General features: G+C 42.7%; 2 protein-coding genes and 2 non-coding genes across 5 annotated transcripts; 1 reads left to right on the forward strand and 3 right to left on the reverse strand.

The window, feature by feature from the left end:
* The first annotated feature begins 300 nt into the window (after positions 1-300).
* Positions 301-5,915, forward strand: nle1 (notchless homolog 1 (Drosophila)). The gene is made up of 13 exons (XM_030792697.1): positions 301-346; positions 705-848; positions 1,427-1,644; positions 1,826-1,905; positions 1,994-2,070; positions 2,176-2,273; positions 2,602-2,794; positions 2,981-3,116; positions 3,632-3,678; positions 4,373-4,575; positions 4,835-4,994; positions 5,137-5,207; positions 5,382-5,915. The coding sequence occupies exons 2-13, from the start codon at positions 714-716 to the stop codon at positions 5,392-5,394; spliced, it is 1,431 nt and encodes a 476-aa protein (XP_030648557.1). The 5' UTR covers positions 301-346; positions 705-713; the 3' UTR covers positions 5,395-5,915.
* Positions 5,916-6,811: 896 nt separating this feature from the next.
* Positions 6,812-10,477, reverse strand: slc25a1a (solute carrier family 25 member 1a). 2 transcript variants are annotated; one of them, XM_030792713.1, is made up of 10 exons: positions 10,362-10,477; positions 10,216-10,301; positions 9,520-9,627; positions 9,301-9,400; positions 9,068-9,206; positions 8,792-8,876; positions 8,347-8,451; positions 8,076-8,191; positions 7,867-7,940; positions 6,812-7,780 (listed from the first exon to the last, which is right to left on the reverse strand). In XM_030792713.1, the coding sequence occupies exons 1-10, from the start codon at positions 10,475-10,477 to the stop codon at positions 7,666-7,668; spliced, it is 1,044 nt and encodes a 347-aa protein (XP_030648573.1). In that variant the 3' UTR covers positions 6,812-7,665. The 2 variants fall into 2 exon arrangements, with proteins under 2 accessions (XP_030648573.1, XP_030648571.1); XM_030792711.1 differs by having other exon boundaries at positions 10,216-10,477.
* Positions 10,478-15,316: 4,839 nt separating this feature from the next.
* trnap-cgg (transfer RNA proline (anticodon CGG)) lies at positions 15,317-15,388 on the reverse strand. The gene has a single exon. It is a non-coding gene; the product is annotated as a tRNA-Pro (tRNA).
* A 1,473-nt stretch (positions 15,389-16,861) lies between these two features.
* On the reverse strand, positions 16,862-16,933 carry trnap-cgg (transfer RNA proline (anticodon CGG)). The gene has a single exon. It is a non-coding gene; the product is annotated as a tRNA-Pro (tRNA).
* Between the last annotated feature and the right edge of the window lie 2,027 nt (positions 16,934-18,960).

Here is an 18,960-nt window from a genome sequence, read left to right on the forward strand (position 1 = left end):
GGGCAATACGTCAGTCCACTCATACTTTAAGACCGCGGCTTAGTCACATTATTTATGAGAAACCGTTAGCGCTAAGTCTTTATAAATACACTGTCCCATCACTGATTTTGCAAGAACGAAAAGCGTATACTGCTCATATATAAGGGCTATTGTTTGTGAACTCACTCAGTGACGAAATTTAAGAAATGCGGTATGATAAGAAAACAGCTCAATTCAGGACCACAAGATGGCACTATAGTTCCCTACTTTATGCACTTGGCGCATGAAAGTGACGCTTCCAATACGTAGTTTGTCTGTCCAGTCTAACACACGTGTGCAACGGTATTGTGAACTTCATTAATTTAAGGTACTTTTTTGTTTCGTTTTTCGTTTATTGTTCAAAAAGGCAGCAAGTTAAACTTTCATTGATATTTATAAAGGAATTCTTGTTTGTCCAGCGCTTCCTTGACCAGAGATGAGTAAGCTAGCTAGCTAAATTGAGTTAAACTTCGCGACTAGTTCAGTCACTTTCTGTCATTACATGACCAAATCGATCATCACTTCAGATTTTCATGATTTTCTTCTTTGTAAGGATGTTTACGAAATTGTCGCTAAATGTACTAATAATATATTGCGCCTAATCTACATATGGCAAGCCTTGGTCCTTGTATGTCATTTCTACCTTTGCCTGCACAACAATTAAGGACTTTTCCTGCGTGGTTCAGGACCCCACAATGAGTGGAGATACGGAGCGCTTGCTGATCCAGTTTCAGGACGAGGCTGGAGAGGCTCTAGGATCCCCCTTTGATGTACCTCTGGACATCACCCCGGATAAACTTCAACTTGTCTGCAATGCACTGCTACAGAAGGTACAGCAGTTTAAATGGCATCGAGAAAACCTGACTTTAAATTAAGTTGTCATATAGCTAGCAACATTTGCTTATGGTTTGACGTATTAGCGGCAGCAGCTCTTTACTTAGGCGAAGTATTTTTTTTTAGACATGATGCCTTCTAGCACAAAATTCCTTGCATGGAATTGTAATCCAAGACAAAATAATATTCGCGCCGGCTAACAGAAACACTCAGGCATATGCTCCCATAGGCACTGAATATTTAAGAACGATGCCTCATGTGACGACAAATTATACTCGTCTCAAAAGATATAGTTGCCCTCATTTCCCAAGATATTTCTTTTACATGAATAGTATTCACTGTCTTGTCAGTTGTAATCGTTTTCACACAGATTTTTATTAGTTTTCGGTCTCTTTGACTTACACCGGATTCTGCTTCGTCAGCTCACCTACCTTTTACTCATTCTCTTAATCCTGCCATTAATATTTAGGTTGAATTTTTACCGAAGAATTCTTAGTAGTATGGACTTTTTATTAGTATTAATATTTTTTCTTCGTCACTTATGCTCAGATGAGTGTTTGCCGCTGTGTTTTAGGAGGAGCCAGTACCTCTGCTGTTCTTTGTGAAAGATGCAGAGGTGGTGTCGTCTATCGGTGACTGTGTGAACACTCTGGGTTTGGAGACGGAGCAGGTGTTGCCGGTGGTGTACCAGCCTCAGGCAGTGTTCCGCGTGCGGGCAGTGGCTCGCTGCACAAGCTCTCTAGAGGGTCACACAGAGGCAGTCATCTCTGTGGCTTTCAGTCCTACAGGAAAGTGAGTGTTTAAACCTTTCAATTCCAGGACTTACAAAGTGGAGCTGTCATTGCTTTGCACTAAGATAAATATGTAGTTGAAATAAAATTGGTTGTCTTAACAAGGCTTACTTCGATGGAATTGTGTGTGTCCCCTTTAGGCTGAAAGCATTTTTCTGCTCTGTCATAATGTTCTTCCTCAGATACCTCGCTAGTGGCTCTGGTGACACAACGGTGCGGTTTTGGGACCTGACGACCGAGACTCCCCACCACACATCCAGAGGTTTGGATACTTTTCCAGCTCCTAACATGAGCAACCATAGAGGTCGTTGTAACTAGAGATGTGACTTATTGTCATAATCCCCCCCCAGGACACACTCACTGGGTCCTGTCCATTGCCTGGTCGCCAGACGGCAAGAAGTTAGCCTCAGGGTGCAAGAACAGTCAGGTCTGTGTTTCCACTGATTCTCCATTCCAGGTTCTCCAAGAAAAACGTGCAGTTTTTTACTGTCAGCTCCTGAGTGTGTCAGTGATGGTGTTCTGCTGCTTACAGATCTTCCTATGGGACCCTGTTACAGGCCAGCAACTGGGAAAACCTTTAATAGGACACACTAAATGGATAACTTGGCTTTGTTGGGAGCCGTTGCATCTGTGAGTGCAGTCAGTTGTGAAATTATTTAACCAGAACAATCTTTTTTTTTTTTTATCATATTACTTATAATCTGTATTCTGTTTGGTTGCCTGCGGTGTTTCTCTCACTGTGATTCAGTTACCACACATTTATACAGCAAATCTACAAACACCTCATTGACTCTGAAAGTCATTAACCATCTTGGCACTCACATCACGCTGACTCTGTTTACCTTCTCTCTCTCACTCTCTTACTCTCTCTCTCTCTCTGTCTCTCTCTCTCTCTCTCTCTCACTTGCTCTCTCTCTCTCTCACTCTCTCTCTCTCTCTCTCTCTCTCTCTCACACAGTAACCCAGAATGTCGCTATTTGGCCAGTTCATCTAAAGACGGGTCAGTGCGAATCTGGGACACAGTTCTTGGACGTAGTGATAAGATTTTGACGGGTCACACCCAGTCAGTGACCTGTGTGAAATGGGGAGGAGACGGCCTCCTCTACACCTCCTCCCAAGACAGGACAGTGAAAGTTTGGCGTGCCAAAGATGTAAGAGCAACTAACCTGCGTCTGTTTTAACAGCCTGCTAACGTTTAGCATTCTAGCAGTCTCTGACACTGAAAACGAAATGGTGTTTCGGTGTGGAGGTTTTTTTCTGATTTTTTTCTGTTTTTCTTCCATTGGTTTGAGTTTAATTCCTCCACTCCCCATGTCTCCTCGTGTCTTTGGTTTCAGGGGGTGCAGTGTCGAACACTCCAGGGTCACGCGCACTGGGTGAACACGCTAGCTCTCAGCACAGATTACGTTCTGAGGACCGGAGCGTTTGAGCCTGCTACGGCCACGATCAATGCACAGGACCTCACTGGCTCATGTGAGAGAGAGAATTCTTCATAGCATCTTCTATTTGTGATATTATGACAGATTGTTGTGTTGAAGTAATCGGTCAGCTGTTTTAGCTAGCCATGTTTTTTCTTTCGTAAGCATTATCTGTGTGTCCGCCCTGTGATGGATTGGTAAACTGTCCCAATAGTATCTGTCTGCAGAGCCACAGGTTTATGCCAAACAGCAGTTCCATACCAGCAGTTTCAGGCCAGTGGCATTCAGCGCATGCGCTGACGCTTGAATCTTTTATGGTAAGGATAAGAGTTGGGGTTAGGGTTAGACGATCGGCCACTGGCCCGGGAAACTGCAGCTCTGTGGCTCTGCAGTCAGACCCCTCTCAACTGTCCAGGGTATTTCCCCGCCTTTCTCTCAACGAGCGCTGGGATAGGCTCCAGCAACCTCCGCGACCCTAATTAGGATAAGCGTCTTTGAATGAATGAATGAATGAATTATCTTTGCCTGGCAGACCTGATCACGAGCATACGTTTTTTCTGTTTCCTGTAGTGGAAGAAATTAAAGAGAAAGCTTTACAGCGTTACAACAAAGTTCGGGTAAGTGCACGTGGTTGACATTCTGGGTCAAAATCGTTCTCTGGCCGAATCAGTGCTGCCACAGATTATCTACAGTGGTCTAAGGTTGATTGATGCACAGTTGTTGCAACTGTTATACTGTTGTCACAATACCAAAATGTTGACCTCAATACCAATGCCAGCTTTAGTGTCGTGTTAACATTGCCAAGACCATACTGTGGTATAAAGGGGAAAGATTTGGCAAACATGACAGGACAGGCAAAATAAAACCAGTATTCAGATTGGGATCTCCGTCAACCAGCCGGGTGCGGTTAGCAATAACATTTGTAGTTGCCACACAGGGTTTTAGTCTGCATGCCAACCGTTAAGCCTGCTTTTCTAACCCCCCCCCCCCCCCCTTTGCAGACACAAACACACACACACACACACACACACGTAAGGCAAACGTACGTGCAGTCCATGCTCTCTATCAGCATAGTTTAGACACCCCCTTATTTAGATAATGCACAAAAATAACCCGGCGCTAAATGAATAGAGTGTTAAGCACGTCTGAGAAAAGAACCGTTACTAAAATAAAATGCTGATATAATGGCCCTGTGTAAACAGGGTATCACCTTTCCAGAACCAGTCTCCAGTGTAACATCGGTTTTCAGAGAGGTAAACATGTTGCGACAGGACTGGTCCCGTTGTGAGTTTTCTTTGTTACGTGCCGCAGGGCCAAGGTTCTGAACGTTTGGTATCAGGTTCCGATGACTTCACGCTCTTCCTGTGGAACCCCGCTGAGGACAAGAAACCAGTGGCACGTCTCACGGGGCACCACGCCCTGGTCAACGAGGTGCTCTTCTCGCCCGACACGCGACTGCTGGCCAGCGCCTCTTTCGACAAGTCCATCAAGATCTGGGACGGCAAGACCGGAAAGTAAGGAAGCGTTCAAGATCAGGTTCTCAGAAAACTCACATAATTTTAGCAATAACGTGTAGCCCTGTAGCACCTGTGAAGCACAATGATGGGAGCACACAAGATTATTTAGGACCATAATCAGTCAAAAACGAATCATATCTCATATCACATCCGTATGTCTGGTCTCAGATTATGTCTGTATGTCTGGTCTCAGATTATGTCTGCATGTCTGGTGCACATTACACACTGTGATGCTGTGTCGCTTGATGCGTTGCAGGTATTTGACTTCTCTGCGGGGTCACGTAGGGGCCGTGTACCAGGTGGCCTGGTCGGCAGACAGCCGTCTGCTGGTGAGCGGAAGTAGCGACAGCACTCTGAAAGTGTGGGACGTGAAGACAGGCAAACTGAGCGTGGACCTGCCCGGACACGCTGATGAGGTGAGGGAGGTTGAGGAAGGGCGAGGGAGAATGGAGGAGGTGATGAGGACCTGGCTTTCGCATCGCGACGACCCGTTTCAGTAAAGCGTCGGTTCATCTGTGTGTACGCGTGTTGATTAGCGGTTGATCTTTTGCTGTGCAGGTGTTTGCAGTCGATTGGAGTCCTGATGGACAGAGAGTGGCCAGCGGTGGAAAGGACAAATGTTTAAGAATGTGAGTGATCATGTCACACGTTCTCATTTCTCTCTCTCTCTCTCTCTCTCTCTCTCTCTCTCCCTCACGTACATGCAAATACGCATACACATGCACTCACACTAGAGATCACGCCACACCACCTGCTGGGAACACCTGCCTGATCTTCTTCTTCTATTTGTATTTCCCTCTTAGATGGAGGAGGTAGTCGGACCAACCCCCAAGCCCCACAGCTCTGCAGCTGCCATCCAATCAGATGCTTGGCTGTCCATTACATGTGTACACCATAGGCCAGCCCAGTCAGGATGATTGACAGCACGTCAGTGTGAGGGTTCAGAGCCTTAACCTAATTCCCCAGTTACCCACTATGCACAGCTTTAGCTGAGTGGTTAAACGACAATGGTCTGAGATGCTGTCAATCTAGTGACGTTACTGGGGCAACAAACTGTCTGATGCCTTTGTTTGAATCATAAGCCGAGGTTCATGAAACCTGCCCAGTAAACAAATGGCCTGACAGCATGTGGAACTTGGATACGGAACTGACCTGGTTTAACCTTTACAGTCTACTGCAGACATATTGTCAGTTACTTAATTCCTGCGTCCTCCGATTCAGGTGGCATTCACTTTGTCTGTTCCAAGACGGAGAAGTTCCCCTGCCTGAGTGTACAGAATTGCCTTTGAAGCGTTATAAAGCCAATGTTCTTTTTGTCATAAATCAAAACAAACCTGTGTCTGGTGTTAGTTGTGGTCTTTCACATTTCTCATTTTATGACTTTTTAAGGATCAGGTGTGGTCACCTTTTAAATAGGCTGGGTCAAGAATTTGACGTTTTCTCTATGCTTTGTATATGATGACGAAAGCACCGGTCATACCTGAGGCCAGATGGTCCAAACCCCAAATGGAAGCATTAACAAGATTGTCTCTTGACCCCTGACCTCTCCCCGTCCGCCACCCCCGCATCAACGAGGTCACAATTCCAGGATGGTGAATCAAGTTTATTCAGTCAGTGAAGCACAGAGCGTTTGGACACATTAACAGTTGCCAAGGAAAAGCTCTATAGAACCATTGAATCTAACACAAGCAGCATTATTAGCATGAAATGGCCACCCTCAGACCAGTTAGCGTCTGCTAATGCTAGCAGTCTTTCAGACAGATTTGAAGCGAGGACATTCTGTTTTTATTTTGCTCATCTAAACCGGTGCTTTATTCAGCGGGTCTGCAGAGGGGTCAGGAGGTTTAAGTGTTCACGCTGTCAAAGCAAGGTGTCACATTGATAACACATTTCACATTGGAGGGGGAAAAAAAAAGGTGAGAAAACAGCTAAAGGCTTGACACGGCCAGCTCAGTCAGTCAAAGGGGGTTGGCAGATGGCTATTAAAGGCTTGAATGGACAGCTTTGTCAGGCTAGGATCATTGTCTCCCTCTTCTAAAGAGATGATGTAATTGATTTACTCGCAGGTTTGCTCGAATTAAATCCGTCGGCCACACAGAAACAAACGAACCTTTTACATTATCAGTTGTTTGAACGTAAGGTAATCCCTCACAGTCAGCGCCTGTTAAAATGGCAAGAAACAAAGCCAATTATGACAATTTTTAGATCTCTTATCAAAAGATGATGTTACACACCAAAGATCTAGAGCATTCTTTGGATGTCCGTCTCCTGTGGTGTCAGCCTTAAAATGATAAATTCATGTTGTGCTGATATGCCGGGGATATTTTGGCTGAAATGGAAGGATATTGCCTCCCACGGTGCACTTGATTGTCCACAAATGATCTTTTTGATCGGTTCCTTTTGTAACTGAGCTAACATTAAAATTTGTGATTTGTGCATTTCATCAAATGCAAAACACATATTTCAAGTTTAACATACAGTGAGGGGGAAAAAAGTGCACGTATATTACCGTCAGAAAAAAAAAAACGAGTCACATCTAATATCCACCATCACAAAACCTCAGAGTTAAGGAAACACTGAAATCAGTTCAGCAAATCGTACAAAATTACAAAAGCATCAAAACGTTTAATATCTCGCTTGTTCCAACTCATAAAAAAAAAGAAAAAAACAATGAAAAACGGGGTAAGGTAAATGTCTACGAGTTGGAATATTACTGTGCGTTTTGTTCAGGTACTTTTTATCGTATAGATGAATGACTTGCCGAGTAAGTAAGAGCAAGGTGAATGACAAGACACTTGTATGGTTTTACAGACGTGCAGGGCAAAGTGCAGCTTGATTACACTTCACTGTACATAAGACCAACATCAGCAACACTGTGTGTGTGTGAACAAATGAAAACCGTGCTTTCCTCGCTATCTCTCAGTGACGTTTTGACTACCCAGACACAGATGGTGTGCCTAATCCATTCCCCTCCAAGTCAGTGGTCAGGGTTACACCTGGAATGTCTTTACTAGAGTGACGTGGCCAACTGTGTCTGGGTAATCTCCTCTCCTTCTTTCCTCCTTCTTTTAGTCCACTTAACCTTGTTTAGTCAGTCCTCCACACATTGTTTAGCAGCTTCACCACCTCCTCATAGATGACAAAGACGATGGCTACGTCCAAACACACTCTCCCAAGCCGTGGTACTGTGCCCTTATAGAACCTGTAGGGTGGGTAAACACAGTCAGAAGACAGAAAAAGGGACGTATAAGATAATGAACTGGATAATAGCAGTGAGAGGATACTTACGCCAGAGGACCTTCGTTCTTCAGTATCTGAAAAGCGCAGTCCATTGTACTCCTGTAACGGTGTGCTTCCAGTCCCTGTTCGTTTAAAGTGAGAGGTGACGCACAAGTCATTTTAGTGGTCTCATCCGCAACATGGAAAAGTGATAGTGTACAACATTATCAAGTGACACTGATTTTTTTCCCCCCAAAAAACGATAGAACAGAACTGACCTGCATCCTGGTCTTAACCACATCCAGTGGAGTGTTCCCAAATACACTGGCAGCACCAGCAGTCGCCCCAAACAGTGCTGTAACCAATGGGTGCATGTCCTTTCTAGGGTCATCACCTAGGAGACATATGACATCTAGGGGTCATACCTGAAGCCAGATGGTCCAAAACCCAAATGGAAGCTTTAACAAAATTGTTTTTTAACCCCTGAACCCCTCCCCATCCCCAAGATGGGTCAGATACATCCACATAAAAAAAGAACTCTCTTCTCACCTTTATACCAATTTCGCAATAAGTTCATGACGTAGAAACGTATGGCCTGATTGGTTCCCTGCTTCAGCACTGTTGCTGTCAGACCCTGGTATGTTCCCCGAAAACCTACAGTCACAAGACACACATTAAAAAACCTCTATGTTTCCAACTGTATATAAGCTGAACTCATGACCTCTCATCATATGTAACGCGTTTTATTTACCACAGTAATTGGAATGTACCCTGATAAACCGTTAGATTGAATTACTTGGCATGATTAGTATGTTCTGTGGATACAGTGATAAAAATAATCACTGCAATATTTTCACCAAAGCTGTTAAAATGGTACAACATATGACCTTAAGTTGCTAGATGATGGCAAATGAATATTCGGTTAGTTGGCCTTTGGACCTTCTGAAGGCGCACACACATCTTTCAGACAATTATAAGAATATTCACTCTTTACCTTGATCTCTAATGATTTCACGCACACCATGAAAGAAGCCTCGGTATTTTGGCTGGAGTGAACACTGGTCATGAATAAATTTCACCTGAGAGGAAAATGAAAAAAAAAAGACAAGGTCTCAACTTTTCTTACACTCATAGTGTTACATTAACAGTGTTCTGGCAAATTTCAGTGAACTTTTAACATAAGTACTTTCATCACATAAATCCCCTCTTGTTTCGAGACATATTGAGAAGTTGTAACTGGTTACAAATAACTGGTGTATTCCAGACCAACCTTGACAGTTTCCATTGGACACACCACAAGAACTGCCTCAGCTATTCCTGCTCCTAGCCCGCACAGCAAGCTGCGGGTGTTGTCAAGGCGACCATTCACATCCCGCATTGGGTTGCTAAGAACTTCAAATGTGCCAAACCTGGGTTAAAGATCAGAGATGGGGGGGAAAAACACTGAGCCAAGCGCAATCAATAGAAAATATACTAAGGACATCCATAATACTGAACATTTACCTAACTGCAGACTTGGGAATGGAGCCATATAGAAGGGAACTGAGACCTCTGTAGAGTCCCCTCAACCCATGATCCTGCACAGTCAACTTCACACAGTCTCCTACACAGAGAAATCATTACGTTGCAAACATACACTCAGTAACAGACGAGTCATCCATTCAAGCTGATATGCAAAGCCCCCCCCCCCCCCTCCGGGTTTTTTTTTTTTGTGGCGTTTACCTATCCCTCTGTATCGAGGAGGGTTGGCCCTTTCATCTAGCTGAAGCTGTGTTTTCACATATTCCGTTGGAAAGGTGATGCAGATCTCAATGCCTCCTGCAATGCCACCTGTGAAATGGCGATCGTCACAGAAATGATGAACACTGCAATTCCGTAAGGAAAATGGCTGTTGTAACCAAGCTAAGGTCATTATCGCATGACTGCAGTATCGTTTCTCGTCAAGTATGTCTGGGATTGAATGAATGACAGTCAGTGGTATAGTTACAATTCAATCGTATTTGTTATGTATGTAACGTAATACATTTGGGCTTACAACGGGTTTGAGGGAGAAATGCCCTAAACGTTGGCAGCATTTACTAACTGGTCCAATTAATGTTATCCAGTTAACAGTGGGAGCATCTCAGGCACGTCTGTGACAACTACAGCTGATTAGCTAGCAAGCTAGTTCAAAAGAAACAGCTGGTCTGCAGTAGATGCTGTGATGGCATCGTTGTAGTAAAAACCAAAGAAGCTCTAGATCACTCTGGTAAAATTTAGGGTCGAACACTTAATAGAGACTGGGACACAAATTTGTTAGCGTAGTTTATCTAACACTACATATCTAATATGACCTAGTTCTGCAGCCAACAGGAAATAACCAAATTCGGATTTCAAGGCAAAAATCGCACGTGTCATCTGAAGTTCATTAAACCTTACCTGCGAGAATAGCCTTCCCAGGATGAGTGACCTTTCTCCCTCCTATTGCTGCCGCGGCTAAATTTCTAGTATTTCTCCTTGTTTCACTGGGAACAAGTGGGTAACAGTTCGTTGAAACCCCGCCAGCCCGAACACCAAAACAAGACGACGGAATCGAGGTCAACGCAATGGTGGGATGCTGTTGCGACAAGCATCCTCGTTTCAAAATAGCATCTTTGCAAGGTCCGTCTGACACAGAAAAGGGTTTATATAAAGATGACATGCTGAAATGATTTACAGTCGCAAATAATGCCTTATCTGATACGTCTTGACGAGTTTGTGCTAGGCAAAAGACAACGGATCTATCCGCCCAATGAGACAGGGCCAACACAAACACAGATGGACCGCTCTATGGCGTGGTGGGGAGGTACTCATGAATATTAAAGACAATGTTATATGAGTAGGCCATCCTATTGGTTCAGGACTGTGATTCGACCAGTTTATGCAATTATGCGGTTAATTTAATATTAATCATTTCGAAGACCCAATAGTTTTACAGTATTATCAGAAGCAGAGGGTTCACACAAGACCACGTAAAATTTGATTGGATATTATTTTAACAAGTAGAATATTTCGATAGATTTCACAGAATCCATGGTATATCGGTTTCCCAGTTTTAAATGGTCAAAGCACTTCTTTCGTTCGTAACTCGCTCCACTCTATTGTTAAAAACCTGTCGTTGTGGGAACATAAAACTAAACGGACCAAATTAACCTTTATTGTTCTTTTTGGCCTGTACAGCAGACAACATTTGGGCTGCATTAACTTCCAACACTACGAATAACGTAACCTGTTGAGTTCAGGTCTTCGCATTATGTAGTAGATATGAAAAATGAAAGATATTGTCGTTGAAATACATGATTTTACTGTAAAATTCTGAGAGAAGATATGTCGGGTTTTTTTTTTTTTTTAAGAAACACCTGGATTACTTATGACGAGGAGGTGTGTTATTTATCCGCTGCGGTCCCCCATCCCGTACTATATCTACATCGCAAAGAGTAACCACTAAAAATAACTTCAGGGGGATTGTGACGCCATCGATGGTAACGCCAATGTCAGGGCTTTGGAGCTTGTAGATCACTTTTACATAGTTTTTTTTGTCCCTTTCATAGGACTTCCAAGAAAAGGAGGCATAACGGTGTCGTACCACTGAGTAGCCTAATTTTAAAACAGCAGTAGAACTAACAATTGTTGGAATGTAGTGACTGAATTACCATGCAAAACAGTTATCCAGGCAGTATTCTACTCTTTGTCTATACTATTTAAATGTTATATTTGATGTTTTCTGGCAGATTACCATTATTCAAAGTACACTTACTGTGCATATAAAAAAAAGCACAAGAGACCACGCATTAAAATTCTACATTAGAACTGAGTATGAATCACGGAGGTTCACATTCATCAGAATGATAGTATCCTGACAGAATGTACTGCTCATTTGAATAAAATAAGTTATGTGTTTATAAAAGATAGCTCTTCTCTGCATCCAAGCGATCCTACTTATATGTATTCTTGTTTAGAGATGGAAGAAAACTATTAAAATAATATGTTTACAGAGAAAACATCATGAATCCACACGGACAGTGCTCTGATCCGCTTTGGATTGCGTGAAGGCAGAATGGTTGATTTTATGGATGTCTTATTCTTTTCGAGTACGTATTTTCCCATCGCCTTGCCATTCTTTTCAAAGGGCTCCAGAAGTCTTGCTGCATTCCAGGCATGATGACATTGGAAAATGGATACATTTTCAGAGCTGATTTCTTGATAAGCAAGATCACCAGAATCTTAGAAAAGTAAGAAAGAAGTAAATAGCCTTAAACCAACTGCAGAATCCAGAGATAGATTACTGTTGTCACCTGGAAGCTGAACAGCTCTTTTCTTATCCAGTACAGTAAAATGAGATACCACCAAGACTGGAGCCAATTTTTCTAGGTGCCATGTTGTTCATTTTCTCACTGCAGCATTGCAGTGACTGTGAACAAGTATGTCATGGATGTAAAGGTATCAGTCAGCATTTTCATAAAACATTCTTTGGGGATATTAGTACTTGACTCATTTTCCTTTATGACAGTTTTGATTACAAAGAGTCTCTGAATATTCTGAATTTCAATTAATAATATTAATTTAAATTGGTGTGTGGTGTTGGGGAAAGTCTAGGTAACATAACAGAAAAAAACAGGTTTACATGTAAAACCCATCCATGGACTGTTTTATTTTACAGGTGAAGGAGTGAAAAGGGTAGAGGGTTGGTATATTGAGGGTCTGTCTCATGGTAGTGTGGTTCTATCCATTAATGGAAGCAGAGGAGGAATCGGAGTGGTGGTTACAAGGACCACTTTAGATTCAGAGAGGGGTGCCAGGGTACAAAGATGAAGCCCTCCCTGAACTGCTGCACAGACAGTCTCTGAGTTCTTGTGCCAGGGTGTGTTCCCGAATGTTTGTAAAAAGTGTTTGACAGGAAATGGCTCCATGCTCTTCAGACTCCTAAATCATTCCTGTGATTGTCTGTTGGCTTCTACGGTTTTTGGCAGGTGCCTAGTCTTTCTGACAGCTGATCCTCTTGAGCCATGGGGTAGCTGTCAAACATAGACACCTAACTGAGTTCTCTGAAATTGTCACCTAACTAGAGGATACCGTCTGGTTTTGGGAGAGTGACCATAGGGCTGGATTGGGGGCTGCGCAAATCTTCAATAACCTCTAGTTGTTTCATCCACTCCACCTTTGCCTCCGTCACTTTCTGGAGGGCTTTTGGGACTCTACACAGTCTTGGCTGAGCAATGACTTTTTAAGTTGATTTACTAATTCCCACACCTGTTGCTGTTGCTGTGGATAGAGTTGCTTGCCCAATGTCTCATTGTTTCTGGAAGTTGGCTCAGGACTGGTTTGATCATTTCTTGAATAGAGTGATGAGTTAGACTTCCTCTCAGTTGCTTCTCCCTGATTGGTGGATTTTTTGGTCAGCCAGCCTTACCTTCTCATGAACCACATAAAGACCCTGCCAGGTAAAAAGAAATTTGCAGTCAGCACGAGGCAAATGTCCTTACACCCATGCAACTACAACTCATGGTTCCTGCAACATGGATGGATTCAGACCATCTTCTCTGGGATATGCTCAATAAGGCCATGTTGAAGTGATGACTGCTGCCCCCAAGTTCCTGTTCTGATGCTCCGCAATCCTTAGAGTCCTCTGCTGAACATCAGTTCAAAAGGTGAAGCTCCTGTGCATAACTGTATGAATTCCCACATACCAAAAACAGTGGAGGTCACGAGAGTCGTGCAGTGTCTAAATAAAATCCTCAATGAGATCATCTATTTGTGGATGACAGTAAGAATGTGGCAAGACAGAAGTCTTCAGATGGAGGATTTTTAGGAGCTTAGACACACCCATAGTCTCAGAAACAAAGAGAGTACTTATTCAAAAGACCAGGAAGACAAGCTCTTTGGGAATGTCTTTGAAGGTACCCTCCTGGAAAAGAATCACTTCTTCATATCTGCTTGCTCAGTTGAAAATGACCAGAATATACTCAAACCTCAGGGTGGACTTTGACAGAGGTCCCATTGGATCCACCCTTATGCACTTAAATGCACTGCATTGTAGAATGGGCTTAGAGAGTATGGTTTGAAATGATTTACTCTCTTTATAACAATGACAGAGGTTCCTCACTTCAGCAACCATGTACTGACGAGTGGTACAGTCAGTTCTTTGTTATCTTATTACCTCTTGTGCTGAAAGATCTGCTTATGTCTTTCTTTCATTTTTTTGTTGATCTCTATGTGATTTATCAGTTCACTTGATAATGCAGATTTTCTTTGTAGTCTCTATTTCCGGTTTGAAATGGATTGATATTCAGCTCTTCTGTTAGCTGTTTTCAGCCATTTTGAGATTGAAACTTCTCTTCAGACAAGACAGTTTACTCTTATGCTAAGTGGAAGTGGGTGGTGGAACAGATTTTGGGGTGTAGTCTGCATGTAGAGTGCTCTGCGGAGGACCAAAAGCTCACAGTGTTGTGGGTGCTTTGGGAACTGCTTTGGCTCATTCTTCTTCCCAAGGTTCACAAATTCTTCCATCTGCCTCACAATCTCGTGGGCCCTGCTGATTCAGGGTGATTTTCTCCCCGCCTCATCTCCTCAAAGAGGCTCCGAGGAAAATCGCTGCCTTCGAACGAACAGCCATTTGGTTCCTCTCTGACTTTCAGGATCCTAACCCACTGCTTAGAGATACAGCCCTCCCTGATGAAAACTCGCACGTCTCAGCACAGTCTATGCTTGTTGGTCTCCTACCTTCCATGGAGATGCAAACAATGGCATCGGCATCATTGACAAATCTTGTTAAAATCACAGCCCTCCTGGCAGGCGTTACGGGCGACAGATAACTATTCTCCCTAGACAAACTTGTCGTCATATTCTAGGACAACGGTCCCACCAAACTAGCATGGTAATTAGTGAACCTTTGAGGCTACAGGATCAGGACTGATGAAGCAAAAAGTTAAAGTAATTAGCATATGTATGAACAAAACCAAGTATATATTTTCATTGTCATGTTAAAGCTGTACTTTTCTGATTCCTCGCATTCCCCTCCTGTCTTCCCTCTCCTAGCAGTGCCCACGGGTGGAACAGGGTGTCTGGAGGACTGAAAAGGTTGAGTCTGGGGCCAAACATGGGGGTGTGCTTTCAGTCTTCTTTTCCTCAAACTGGCTCCAGTAGTTACCCCATTATCTGCCTCACATGGCGTCCTGGGAAAGAGGTGGAGCTCATCTCTGGGTTATGAACAGGGGGCTTTCATGTGAGGACAGCAGCATATTATGGTCCTGTGATGAAAAGCCTCTTTTTTTTCTGCTCATAGAGACTTATAGTTTGTCATCTGGTAGCCAGGTTTGTCAGGTGAATTTGGTCCATTTGCCTCTACACTGATTTTCTCTGTCTTCCCTGAGTGCTCTGTATATGTCTGTGATAAATTCATTAATATTACATTCATTCATTAAGCAGACACTTTATCCAAAATGGTTTCCAAGACAGGCAGGACACAAACCAAGCATGTTCAAACCTATGGCAACCTGTTAAAGGGCTCGTCCGGGAATTGAACCCGGGACCTCTCGCACCCGAAGCGAGAATCATACGCCTAGACCAACAAGCCAACGTAATACATATGTAAGGTTTGAAAAATCAAACACTCTTTCATTAATGTAAGGACATGATTAGTTAGTAACAAAGACAATACTAAAAAAAATCTGTTCTCTGCTTCATTTACACTTTTTTTTATGAGCTGCCATCTCTTGAAGACACACATTTTCCCCAGCAAAATGTTTGGACATGGAAAACATCTCCATATGTAAATTTATGAAAATGTGTCTTCTCAGGGGCCCTTAAAATTAGCTGCTGCCTGCAAGACAACAGTCAGCTGTGTGGGAAACTAATGGGTTTTTTTACAGGCACTGATCGGCATTAGAGGAACAAAAGTGCCAGGGCTATGAGCAACACATTCCCTAAAGGCAGTGATGACACGCCAGGGAAGCCTGAGAATGTCGCCCGTCACTTGGGCCGGAACCGCACGCCACACAGACCTGGGACAAGAACTCAGCACCAGTTCTGAACATTCTCCTCTTCTCCTACATGCTCATCCTCTGTCTCATTTGCATCACCCTGTAGTGTTTCATAGCTTGTCTTTTTCTCTCTTTCTACTCCCTCAAATGCGCTACGTTAGTTCTTCACTTTATCACTGATTTCGCCAGCTCTAGAGTCCTCGTTGGCTCTAGCATCAACCGTAACATACACAATACTGTTCCTCATGGTGTCCTGCCTTCCGTGGAGATGCAAACAATGACATCCTTGACTAATCTTGTTAAAATCACAACACTACTGGTAGGTGTCACAGGTGACAGATAACTATTCTCCATAGAGAAACTCATCATCATATGTGAAGACAAAGGTTCCACAAAACCAACATGGTAATTAGTGAAGCTTTGAGGCTACATGTTCAGGGTTGATGAGTTAGAAGCTAAAAGTCAAAGTAATTAACATATGTATGATCAAAATCCATGAAATGGTATGAGATATAATCTCTTTAAAACACCAGCATTCAGACTGACTCAGCTGAACCCAGGATTATGCTCCATTTGCCGGAGTGTATTCCTATGTATATTTTCATTTTCAATGCTGTACTTTTGTGATTCCTTACATTCCCCATACTGTGTTCCCTTTCATAACAGTAGAGCAGGTTGTCTAAAGAGGACTGAAAAAGTTGAGTTTGAGCCAAACGTGGGGGTGGTGGTTTAAGTCTTCTTTCACCAGCTGGCTCCAGTAGTGGCCCCATTATCTGCCTTACAGGCACCTTGGGAAGGAGCTGGAGCTTAACTTTGAGTTTTCAACAGGGGGTTTAAAATGATGAAAGCAGGACCATGTGGTGAAAAGCCTCTTTTTTTTCTGCTGATGGAGACTGGTCCATTTGCCTTTAGACTGATTGTCTCTGTCTTTGTTGATTGGTTTGCATGTATCCATGATGCAACGTAATGTATTTATCCATGATTTAGCAGACACTTTTATCCAAAGCAACTTCCAAGACAGACAGAATACAACCCAAGATTGTAAAAACCCATGGTTACCGGTTAAAGGGCTCGTCCGGGAATTGAACCCGGGACCTCTCGCACCCGAAGCGAGAATCATACGCCTAGACCAACGAGCCAATACAAGGGCAGCTACATAAGTAAGTTTTATAAAATCAAACACACGCCCAGTAATGTAAGATCAAAATTTGTTGCAGCCCAACAGACATGATACAAACAAAAAAAAAAATCTCCTCTTTTTCCCTGCTTTGTTTACTCTTTTTGTGAGATATCATCTCTTGAACACACACATTTTATATGTGTAAAAAGCTATTTGTCAGATTTAAAAGGTGTTTGTCATACTGGTCCAGAAAATACATTTTGTTGGAAAGATTCCTCTAAAAACAAAATGTGAAAATGTCTCTGTGGGTGTTTTCAGGACTAAATATTTCAAATGGAAGTTTGGCGAGGTTTCCTAAGTGATGACATCAACCCTTCATACCAAACGTGTTTAGTACTTATGAGGATTAACCTGAAGGAATGGGCATATTTGGCTTGCAAAGCACAAGTTGTTTAGACATCAATACTGTTTAGCCTCAGTATGCACTTATTCATACTACCATTTCAGTAATATTAAACATATAAAACGGATTCTTTAAAACAGGCTGAAAATGTCGTGTTTTAACACATTTTACATTTTCCCCAGTAAAATGTTTGGACACGGAAAACATCTCCTTATGTAAATTTCTGAAAATGTGTCCTTTCGGGAGCCCTTAAAATTAGCTGCTGCCTGCAGGACAACAGTCAGCTGTGTGGGAAACTAATGTGAGCCTCTGGTTAGCAGCCAAAGAGCTTTTTTGTTTTTTTTACAGGCACTGATCGACATTAGAGGAATAAAAGTGCCAGGGCTATGAGCAACACATTCCCTAAAGGCAGTGATGACACGCCAGGGAGGCCTGAGAATGTCGCCCGTCACTTGGGCCAGAACAACACACCACCACGCAGATCTGGGACAAGAACTCAGCACCAGTACTGAACATTCTCTTCTTCTCCTACATGTTCATCTTCCATCTCACCGGCAAAATTCTTTGCTGTTTCACAGTTCTTTTAATTTCTTCTCCTTCTGCTCCCTCAAATCTGCCACATTATTCTTCACCGGACCACTGGTTTCATCAGCTCTAGAGTCCTCACTAGTTCTAGGGTTAACTGTAACATACACTACACTATAATTCACAGGGTCAATTCTCTTAAGATGATCCAGGATCACCTTTACCCCAGAAGTGTTGCAGCTGCACTTTGCAGTTTGAAATTGAGCCAGCATCCTCATACTAATGCTTTGATGTTGCTCTGTGGTCATGTTTTCCTGGCACCAAGGTGGAGTCTGGTTCATGTCATGAGCTCCATAGATTGTCTTGTAATTATGATTAGGTGCCTGCAGGGCTTTTAGCTTTGGGTTAACACTGCATTAGGAAGTCAACTAACAACAGTCTCAAAATTATTCTATGCACAGCAAACCAAATATCCACTTGAGGTAACGACAAAGATGCCAGAGGGCTGTTCTACGGTTTCGTACCTCTTGGGCATCATTGAATTAACATGCCATCATTTTCTCTTTTATAACTTACAAGAGCTCTGAAGATCAAATAAATATTTAGTAGCATTTCAAGACATCCAATTTATTGGAAAATGTGACTAAACAATACATGATTACATACTTGTCTATGGGGGAAGGCAAAGAATACCACTTAATAAGTTACATTTGACGACAGTAAACCAATATATATGTTTACTGCTTTCAAATAAAGAATTCTGTAGACTTTTTAAAATAAAATGTGTGCCCTGGCCTTAACTGTTCAGGGTCCAGACAGTAGATAAAATTTGATGGAAAACAGCATATTAAGAAGTATCTCACAGTCTAACTTTCTGAAATGCGAGCACTCCATTACATGAATTCGTTTTTACTGATCTTTTCAAACTAACACAAGGATATTGCTACGCTGGCTATATGTAGATAATTGTCATTACATTTAATACTTTAAACAATCAACAACAAAAAACTGAATTCAAATGTCGAAAATTCATGACAGACACTGTTTCTTATGGACATTCATTTTGTTGTGCTGCTCCTTAGTCCCTCAAACAGGAGACATTTCGCCTGTTGGAAAAA

This window comes from Chanos chanos, chromosome 15 (assembly GCF_902362185.1).
Source record: "Chanos chanos chromosome 15, fChaCha1.1, whole genome shotgun sequence".
Classification (NCBI taxonomy): domain Eukaryota; kingdom Metazoa; phylum Chordata; class Actinopteri; order Gonorynchiformes; family Chanidae; genus Chanos; species Chanos chanos.

What these genes read in the sequence shown, in the direction of transcription:
- slc25a1a (XM_030792711.1), bottom strand. Translation starts at nt 10,477, where the DNA reads ATGTCATCTTTATATAAACCCTTTTCTGTGTCAGACGGACCTTGCAAA. An exon ending in GTCCAATGGAAACTGTCAAG is followed by an intron (nt 8,877 to 9,067) that starts GTTGGTCTGGAA and finishes TTTTCCTCTCAG; the next exon opens with GTGAAATTTATTCATGACCA. An exon ending in ATTGCGAAATTGGTATAAAG is followed by an intron (nt 8,192 to 8,346) that starts GTGAGAAGAGAG and finishes TATGTCTCCTAG; the next exon opens with GTGATGACCCTAGAAAGGAC.
- nle1 (XM_030792697.1), top strand. Translation starts at nt 714, where the DNA reads ATGAGTGGAGATACGGAGCGCTTGCTGATCCAGTTTCAGGACGAGGCT. An exon ending in TGTTGGGAGCCGTTGCATCT is followed by an intron (nt 2,274 to 2,601) that starts GTGAGTGCAGTC and finishes TCTCTCACACAG; the next exon opens with TAACCCAGAATGTCGCTATT. An exon ending in TGCCCGGACACGCTGATGAG is followed by an intron (nt 4,995 to 5,136) that starts GTGAGGGAGGTT and finishes TTTGCTGTGCAG; the next exon opens with GTGTTTGCAGTCGATTGGAG.